General features: G+C 55.6%; 1 protein-coding gene across 1 annotated transcript; it reads left to right on the forward strand.

Annotated features, from left to right (window-relative positions):
* The first annotated feature begins 980 nt into the window (after positions 1-980).
* LOC137463570 (alpha-endosulfine-like) lies at positions 981-6,591 on the forward strand. Its single transcript, XM_068174839.1, has 3 exons — positions 981-1,100; positions 5,656-6,195; positions 6,468-6,591. The coding sequence occupies exons 1-2, from the start codon at positions 981-983 to the stop codon at positions 5,824-5,826; spliced, it is 291 nt and encodes a 96-aa protein (XP_068030940.1). The 3' UTR covers positions 5,827-6,195; positions 6,468-6,591.
* The last annotated feature ends 3,235 nt before the right edge of the window (positions 6,592-9,826 follow it).

Raw genomic sequence — 9,826 nt, forward strand, 5'->3', positions numbered from 1 at the left:
AATGGGAAAATGGGGGGGAAATGGGGAAATATGAGGGGAAAAATGGGGGGAAAATGGGGAAATATGAGGGGAAAAATGGGGGGAAAGTGGGGAAATATGAGGGGAAAAATGGGGGGAAATGGGGAAATATGAGGGTAAACATGGGGGAAAATGGGAAAAATTGGGAAAAAATGGGAAACCGAGGCTGTTCCCCTGTGAGGGCCAGGCAGGCCGAGCTCCCCGGCAAGTACCCCGGGCTGGGGCTGGGGCCGGGAGGGGCAGAGTTCCTCATGAGGAGGCTGCACAAAGGGGTGAGTGTCCCGGGAAAAGGGGGAAAAAATGGGGAAAAAACGGAGAAACCTGGGGAGAAAAAATGCAGGGGAAATGGGGCGAGAATGGGGGAAAAATGAATGGGAAAATGGAGGGGAAGTGGGGAAATATGAGGGGAAAAATGGGGGGAAAATGGGGAAATATGAGGGGAAAAATGGGGGGAAAATGGGGAAATATGAGGGGGAAAATGGGGAAATATGAGGGTAAACATGGAGGGAAATGGGAAATCTGGGGGGAGAATGGGAAAAAATGGGAAAAAATGGGAAACCGGGGCTGTTCCCCTGTGAGGGCCGGGCCGGCCGAGCTCCCCGGCAAGTACCCCGGGCTGGGGCTGCGCCCGGGAGGGGCAGAGTTCCTCATGAGGAGGCTGCACAAAGGGGTGAGTGTCCCGGGAAAAGGGGGAAAAAATGGGGAAAAAACGGAGAAACCTGGGGAGAAAAAATGGGGGGGAAATGGGGCGAGAATGGGGAAAAAATGGGGGGGAAATATGAGGGGGAAAATGGGGGGGAAATGGGGAAATATGAGGGGAAAATGGGGGGAAAATGGGGAAATATGAGGGAAAACATGGGGGGAAAATGGGGAAATATGAGGGGAAAAATGGGGAAATATGAGGGTAAACATGGGGGGGGAAATGGGAAAAACTGGGAAAAATGGGAAGGCTGGGGGAAAAAATGGGAAACCAGGGCAGTTCCCCTGTGAGGGCCGGGCAGGCCGAGCTCCCGGGCAAATACCCCGGGCTGGGGCTGCGGCCGGGAGGGGCAGAGTTCCTCATGAGGAGGCTGCACAAAGGGGTGAGTGTCCCGGGAAAAGGGGGAAAACTGGGGAAAAAACGGAGAAACCTGGGGGAAAGAATGGGGGGGAAATGGGGAAATATGAGGGGGAAAATGGGGGGAAGTGGGGAAATATGAGGGGGAAAATGGGGAAATATGAGGGGAAAAATGGGGGGAAGTGGGGAAATACGAGGGGGAAAATTGGGAAATATGAGGGTAAACATGGAGGGAAATGGGAAACCTGGGGGGAAAATGGGAAAAAATGGGAAACCGGGGCTGTTCCCCTGTGAGGGCCGGGCAGGCCAAGCTCCTGGGCAAATACCCCGGGCTGGGGCTGTGGCCGGGAGGGGCAGAGTTCCTCATGAGGAGGCTGCACAAAGGGGTGAGTGTCCGGGGAAAAGGGGGAAAAAATGGGGAAAAAACTGAGAAACCTGGGGAGAAAAAATGGGGGGGAAATGGGGCGAGAATGGGGAAATATGAGGGGGAAAATGGGGAGGAAATGGGGAAATATGAGGGGGAAAATTGGGGGGAAAATGGGGAAATATGAGGGGAAAAATGGGGGGAAAATGGGGAAATATGAGGGTAAACATGGAGGGAAATGGGAAATCTTGGGGGAGAATGGGAAAAAATGGGAAAAAATGGGAAACCGGGGCTGTTCCCCTGTGAGGGCCAGGCAGGCCGAGCTCCCCGGCAAATACCCCGGGCTGGGGCTGGGGCCGGGAGGGGCAGAGTTCCTCATGAGGAGGCTGCACAAAGGGGTGAGTGTCCCGGGAAAAGGGGGAAAAACTGGGGAAAAAACAGAGAAACCTGGGGAGAAAAAATGGGGAGGAAATGGGGCGAGAATGGGGAAATATGAGGGGCAAATGGGGAAAAAATATGGGGAAAATGGGGGGGAAATGGGGGAAAAATATGGGGGAAATGGGGGGGAAATGGGGAAATATGAGGGGGAAAATGGGGAAATATGAGGGTAAACATGGGGGGAAATGGGAAACCTGGGGGGAAAAGTGGGAAAAACTGGGAAAAAATGGGAAGCCTGGGGGAAAAAATGGGAAACCAGGGCTGTTCCCCTGTGAGGGCCGGGCAGGCCGAGCTCCCGGGCAAATACCCCGGGCTGGGGCTGGGGCCGGGAGGGGCAGAGTTCCTCATGAGGAGGCTGCACAAAGGGGTGAGTGTCCCGGGAAAAAGGGGGAAAAAATGGGGAAAAAATGGAGAAACCTGGGGGAAAGAATGGGGGGGAAATGGGGAAATATGAGGGGGAAAATGGGGGGGAAATGGGGAAATATGAGGGGGAAAATGGGGGGGAAATGGGGAAAACTGGGGAAAAAATATGGGGAAAAATGGGGGGGAGATGGGGAAATATGAGGGAAAAAATGGGGGGAAATGGGAAACCTGGGTGAAAAAATGGGAAGAAATAGGGAGGAAATGGGAAAAAAAGATAGGGAAAAATGGTGGGGGGGAATGGGGAAAATGGGGGGTAAATGAAAAAAAAATAAATGGAAAAACTGGGGAAAATGGAAAACGTGGGGGAAAAAATGTGGGGAGATGGAAATTGGGGGAAAGAATGGGGATAAATGGGGAAAAACCTGGGAAACCTGGGGGAAAAAATGGGGGGGAAATGGGAAAAAATATGGGAAAAACTGGGAAACCTGTGGGTAAAATGGGGAAAAATGGGGGAAAATTGGAAACATGGGGGAAAGAATGGGGATAAAATGAGGAAAAACTAGGAAAAACCTGGGAAACCTGGGGGAAAAAATGGGAAATGGGGCTGTTCCCCTGTGAGGGCCGGGCAGGCCGAGCTCCTGGGCAAATACCCCGGGCTGGGGCTGTGGCCGGGAGGGGCAGAGTTCCTCATGAGGAGGCTGCACAAAGGGGTGAGTGTCCCCCAGCATCCCACTCTGGCCTGGGAGCTGGGGAGGGCCGGGAAGGGCCTTGGCAGCAGCCAGGGTCTGCTCTCTGGGGCAGAAGTCCTGGCTCTGTAGGCCTGGCTCATCATCAGCTCCAACCTGGGATAGGTTTTTGTTAGTTCTGAGCTCTGGATCATCTCACAGATGTGATCTGTTTGTTCTCTGGGGCAGAAGTCCTGTCTCTGTAGCCCTGGCTCATCCCAAAAGTCCTGGCTCTGTAGGCCTGGCTCTGTAGGCCTGGCTCTGTAGGCCTGGCTCATCATCAGCTCAAACGTGGGACAGGTTTTTTTCAGGACTGAGCTCCCTGAGGACAGGACCAGGCTGTGCCTTGGCTCCAGCCCCTCCAGGGCAGTGGGATGGGCAGTGCTGGGAAGGAGCAGAGTGCTGGGGTGATGGATGGGATGATGGCATGGATGGCATATGTGGATAAGGGATGCCCTTTGAGCTGGGAGGTGCCCCCAGCCATGGCCCTACAGCTGGGATGGTCCAGGAAGGGCCTTGGCAGCAGCCAGGGTTTGTTCTCTGGGGCAAAAGTCCTGGCTCTGTAGGCCTGGCTCATCATCCCAAAAGTCCTGGCTCTGTAGGCCTGGCTCATCATCCCAAAAGTCCTGGCTCTGTAGGCCTGGCTCATCATCCCAAAAGTCCTGACTCTGTAGGCCTGGCTCATCATCCCAAAAGTCCTGGCTCTGTAGGCCTGGCTCATCATCCCAAAAGTCCTGGCTCTGTAGGCCTGGCTCATCATCCCAAAAGTCCTGACTCTGTAGGCCTGGCTCATCATCCCAGTGCAGAGAATCCTGTCAGGCTCTGTCCCTGCAGCTGAGTCTCTGCTGGGAGGGTCAGCAGGTGTGATCCCAGATCTCACAGGTGTGATCCCAGATTTGGAAAGTGTGATCCCAGCTCTGGCAGTGATCCCAGCTCTGGCAGTGTGATCCCAGAGCTCTCAGGTGTGATCCCAGCTCTGGCAGTGTGATCCCAGCTGTGGCAGTGTGATGCCAGCTGTGGCAGTGATCCCAGCTCTGGCAGTGTGATGCCAGCTCTGGCAGTGTGATCCCAGCTGTGGCAGTGTGATCCCAGCTCTGGCAGTGTGATGCCAGCTGTGGCAGTGTGACCCCAGCTGTGGCAGTGTGATCCCAGCTCTGGCAGTGTGATCCCAGAGCTCTCAGGTGTGACCCCAGCTCCGGCAGTGTGATCCCAGCTGTGGCAGTATGATCCCAGATCTCACAGGTGTGATCCCAGCTCTGGCAGTGTGATGCCAGCTCTGGCAGTGATGCCAGCTCTGGCAGTGATGCCAGCTCTGGCAGTGATGCCAGCTCTGGCAGTGTGATCCCAGCTGTGGCAGTATGATCCCAGATCTCACAGGTGTGATGCCAGCTCTGGCAGTGTGATCCCAGCTCCGGCAGTGTGATCCCAGCTGTGGCAGTATGATCCCAGATCTCACAGGTGTGATGCCAGCTCTGGCAGTGTGATCCCAGCTCTGGCAGTGTGATCCCAGCTGTGGCAGTGTGATCCCAGCTCTGGCAGTGTGACCCCAGCTCTGGCAGTGTGACCCCAGCTCTGGCAGTGTGATGCCAGCTGTGGCAGTGATCCCAGCTCTGGCAGTGTGACCCCAGCTGTGGCAGTGTGATGCCAGCTCTGGCAATGTGATGCCAGCTCTGGCAGTGACCCCAGCTCTGGCAGTGTGATGCCAGCTGTGGCAGTGTGACCCCAGCTGTGGCAGTGATCCCAGCTCTGGCAGTGTGATCCCAGCTCTGGCAGTGTGACCCCAGCTCTGGCAGTGATCCCAGCTCTGGCAATGTGATCCCAGCTCTGGCAGTGTGATGCCAGCTCTGGCAGTGTGATGCCTGCTGTGGCAGTGATGCCAGCTGTGGCAGTGTGATCCCAGCTCTGGCAATGTGACCCCAGCTGTGGCAGTGATCCCAGCTCTGGCAGTGTGATGCCAGCTCTGGCAGTGTGATGCCTGCTGTGGCAGTGATGCCAGCTGTGGCAGTGATGCCAGCTCTGGCAGTGTGATGCCAGCTCTGGCAGGCATGATCTCAGCATTCCAGAGGTTTCTGACTCCCTGGCACTCAGTCTCTGTTGTGCAAGGGCTGAGTAGGTCAAGGCTGGTCCCCGCCAGCCAAAGGTCCCAGCCAGAGGCAGCTCAGTGTGTCAGAGGGTGCCTTGAGTCAGGCCAGGAGCTGCCACCCAGGGCTGGGCTGAGTCACTGGCTCCTGGCCAAAGGCCTTTTAAACCTGGCCTAACTCCCTGCTTGGATTTCCTCCTTGTGTCACGTTCCCATGGCCTGGTTTAGAGCAATCCCAACACTCCCTAAAGGATCCTCATGGCTCTATTGTTCCCGTGTTCCTGCACTCCCAATCCCAGCCCCTGCTCCTGCACACACGATCCCAATCTCAGCCCCTGCACTCCCTGTCCCAACTTTTGCACACCCAATCCCAATCTCAATCCCAATCCCAATCCCAAATCCTGCACACCCAATCCCAGTCTCGATCCCAATCCCAGCCCCTGCACTCCCAGTCCCAACTCCTGCACACCCAATCCCAATCTCAATCCCAATCCCAATCCCAACCCCTGCACTCCCAATCCCAATTAAGCCCTCCCTAAAGGATCCTCGTGGCTGTGCTGTTCCCCTGCTCCTGCACACCCAATAACCCAAACATTTCTCCCTCTTCCAGCAAAAATACTTCGATTCTGGTGACTACAACATGGCCAAGGCCAAGATGAAGAACAAGCAGCTGCCAAGTGCAGGGCCTGACAAGAACCTGGTGACAGGAGACCACATCCCCACGCCCCAGGACCTGCCCCAGAGGAAGTCCTCACTGGTCACCAGCAAGCTGGCGGGGTAGCTGCACTCTCAGCTGGGGGCTGCCCTCTTTTTGTCTCTTTTTGTTTTGGCTAAATGGATTGAACTTCACTGTACCATAGGGATGGGAGCACCAGAATCCACATAGTTGTTTGAGTCTTTCCAGCAAACACACCCCAAAGCTGAGTGGGGGCAGGGTTGGCTTGGCCCTTCCTCTCAGAGAGGCTTTGCCTTAATTTTGCTGCTGTTTGGATCCATCCTGGCTCCCAGAGCCACTGGAGCTCTGCCTCCTGGCTGGGAGAGCCCCGGGAGGAGCAGAGAGGGCTCGGGGGAGGCACCTGGAGGAGGCTGAGGTGTGGGAAGGGATTTCAGGGGTTGGGGTCACAGAGTCTGAGCCAGCTGGGCAGGAGGAGTGATCCCACATCTCACAGGTGTGATCCCAGATCTCATAGGTGAGTTCCCAGATCTGGAAAGAGTGATCCCAAATTTGGAAAGAGTGATCCCAGATTTGGAAAATGACCCCACATCTGGCAGGTGTGATCCTAGATTTGGAAAGTGTGATCCCAGACCTGGAAATTAGGATCCCAGATCTGGAAAGTGTGATCCCAGACCTGGAAAGAGTGATCCCAGATTTGGAAAGAGCGATCCCACATCTCACAGGTGTGATCTCAGATCTGGAAAAAGTGATCCCAAGTTTGGTAAGTGTGATCCCAGACCTGGCAGGTGTGATCCCAGATCTGGAAAGAGTGATCCCTGATCTGGCAGGTGTGATCCCAGATTTGGAAAGTGTGATCCCAGACCTGGAAATTAGGATCCCAGATCTGGAAAGTGTGATTCCAAATCTGGCAGGTGTGATCCCAGGTCTGAAGGTGTAGTCAGGTGTGTGCTTTAAAGCTTCAAAGTGATGAAATTGGCTGAGATGAAAAAAATTCCAGGGGGGTGTTGAGCTGAGCTGCCTGGGATCTGTCCCTGGCTCAGCTCACAGGGCACAGCATCTCCAGAGGGCTTGGGAGAGGGGTTGGGCAGTGTTTGAAACATCCTTGTGGTGATCTGGGGGTAGAGCCCCACCACAGCTGCCCCGAGGGGCTTGACTGAATTTGGAGAGAGGCAGGAGTGGCAGGAACCACCCAGAAAGGGATAAAAAACACCAGAGACAGGGTGGAATTTGAAGGGTGTTGAGGCAAACCTGTGCTTTGAAAGTGTTGGGCGTCCCAAGCTTGGATTTCCTTTTTATCCCAATTTTTCCCCTTCTTGTGTTTTCTTTGTCTCAAGCCTGAGGGAAAAAAAAAACCCAAACAAATTAATACCAAAATTGCAACAAAAAGCCCCAAATCTAACAACTTTTTGCTGCAGCCCTGCAGAGCCACACATGCCCCCTCCTCATGCCCTGGGTGCCACTTTTCCATGCAGTGGGGAGTGTGGGAATCCTAAACTTGGATTTATTTTTTCCCCATTTTTTCATTTTTTTCCCTTCTTGTGTTTTCTTTGTCTCAAGCCTGGAAAAAAAAAACCCACAAAAAACCAACCCAAATTAACACCAACATCACATTAAAAACAACCCCAAACCTAACAACTTTTTGCTGCAGCCCTGCAGAGCCAGGGCTGGGGGTGGCACTGTCCCCTCCTCGTGCCCTGGGTGCCACTTTTCCATGCAGTGGGGAGTGTGGGCACAGCTGTGCCAGGGCATCCCAAAACCTGCCCCAGTTTCAGCCCAGTTCTGGAGGCACAGGGCTCAAAGGAAGGGATTCAGGAGTGAAGGATGCCCGGGCAGGGGTTTCCTTCTGTGTGTTCCTGCTCACCTGGGCGTTCCCTGGGAACCTGTGTGTGTCACTCGTGTCACTTCCCTGGTGCTGCTTGGAGCAAGGTGTTGCTTCCCAGGAGTGTTTACCCAGGGTGTGCTGGAACGTGTGTCTGCCTTCAGGTGGTTCCTGGATCCTCCTGTGACAAACAGCCCTGGGGCTGCTCCTGGCCACTCTCTGGGGAAGGGACAGGGAGTGTGGTGGGATTGGCACCTGCCCCTTGTCCCCACAGGGTCCTGCTCTGGCCTCCAGCACTTTTCCAGCCCCTGTGTGACCTGGTTGGGGCAGTGGCTGCACACCCTCCTTGGATGTCCTGCTGTCTCTCCCAGCCATGTTGTAAATAGATACAAATATATAAAAAAATATATATAATTTTTTTACATGTTCACCTCTTCTGGACTGCTGTGCTTGCTTTTTTATTAAACCCCAAAAGGGGAAATAAAACCCAAAAGAGGAAATAAAGGGAAGGATGCAAAGGGGCATTGCTGCTCTGGGGCTGTCCCTGTGCTGTGGGGGCAGAGGGAGGGAACAGCCCCCCAAATGTCTGGGGACAGCCCCCAACCATGTGTCTCCCTGCTTTTCCAGGTGTGTTTTTGCAGGAGGGAGGAGGGATTGGACAGCCCAGGATGAGACCCAGCAGGAGCAGTTCTGACCAGGGTTTGGGGCCATGGCAGGGGCTTCTTCCCACAGTGAAGGGGGCAGGGGGTGATGCTGGCAGCCCTGCCCATCTCTCAGGGGGCTGGGTGGGTTGGGGGGCACTGGGGAGGGATTTTATCAACACAAATCTTTGCTCCAGCTGCCCTCCCCCATGGACATCCTTCCACACTGTCCCACTGTGGCCACCTTTGTTCCCACTGTCACCCCTCAAGGTCTCTCCAGGTTAATTTTGGGGTGCAGGAGCACGGCTACTCCTGCCTTTCTCCTGGCCATGTCCAGCCCCATTCTCTCCCCACTGGAGACTTCACCTCTGGGCTTTTCAGCCTTTGCCTTTCCCCAGCCCCACCTTTTCCCTGGAGCTCTCCTGCCCAGCTGGGTGTGTCCCTGGGCTGGGCCGTGTTCCCAGGACTCTTTGGATTCCCCAGAGCTGGGGATTCCCAAACCCTGGAGCCCACCCAGGTCCCCAGGGACACGCAGGGGACAGGCAGGGACGCGTTGTTCCAGCTCGTGTTTGTACTAAAGCTTGGCACCGCCTGCCAAAAATGTGCTGGGTGCTGCCAGAGCTCCCTGTGTCCTGCTCCTGCTGCCAAGAATTCTCTTCCCGACAAGGACACATTCCTTGGGGCCACGGGAAGGATTTTGAGAGGGACGAATTTCATCCTGCTGGACCCCCCAGCCAGCCCTGGTTTGGGGGGGGTAGCAGGGGGACAGGAGCTGGGGACCCCCAGGGGGATGCACATCCCTGGTTTTGCTGGATCTGGGACATCTCCAGGGCATGGGGATGGGGCTGTGCTCACCACAGCCTGCTCCAAACAGAGCACAGTGATGCTCAGTGGGCTTGGATTTGTCCCTGAAATGCTGGCCAGGGAGGTGGCAGCTCTCAGGGCTCCAAACAGAGCACAGTGATGCTCAGTGGGCTTGGATTTGTCCCCCAAAATGCTGGCCAGGGAGGTGGCAGCTCTCAGGGCTCCAAACAGAGCACAGTGATGCTCAGCGGGCTTGGATTTGTCCCCCAAAATGCTGGCCAGGGAGGTGGCAGCTCTCAGGGCTCCAAACAGAGCACAGTGATGCTCAGCGGGCTTGGATTTGTCCCCGAAATGCTGGCCAGGGAGGTGGCAGCTCTCAGGGCTCCAAACAGAGCACAGTGATGCTCAGTGGGCTTGGATTTGTCCCCCAAAATGCTGGCCAGGGAGGTGGCAGCTCTCAGGGCTCCAAACAGAGCACAGTGATGCTCAGTGGGCTTGGATTTGTCCCCCAAAATGCTGGCCAGGGAGGTGGCAGCTCTCAGGGCTCCAAACAGAGCACAGTGATGCTCAGCGGGCTTGGATTTGTCCCATTTTGTCCCCCAAAATGCTGGCCAGGGAGGTGGCAGCTCTCGGTGCCTCCCTGGAGCAGGAGGAGCCGTGCTCTCCCAACGTGTGGATTTTCAACCCCGAGGCACCCAAAACCCCGCTGCTGGGAAGGGCAGGACTTCCCTGGGTCCCTTTTGGTGCTGGGCGTTCACCCAGAGCCCACCCTGCCTGTGCTGGGAGGGGGAAGCAGACCCCTGTGCCAGTGTCTCACTCTCGTCACATCCCACTTTGGTGA

Source organism: Anomalospiza imberbis, chromosome 29 (assembly GCF_031753505.1).
Source record: "Anomalospiza imberbis isolate Cuckoo-Finch-1a 21T00152 chromosome 29, ASM3175350v1, whole genome shotgun sequence".
Taxonomy (NCBI): Eukaryota; Metazoa; Chordata; class Aves; order Passeriformes; family Viduidae; genus Anomalospiza; species Anomalospiza imberbis.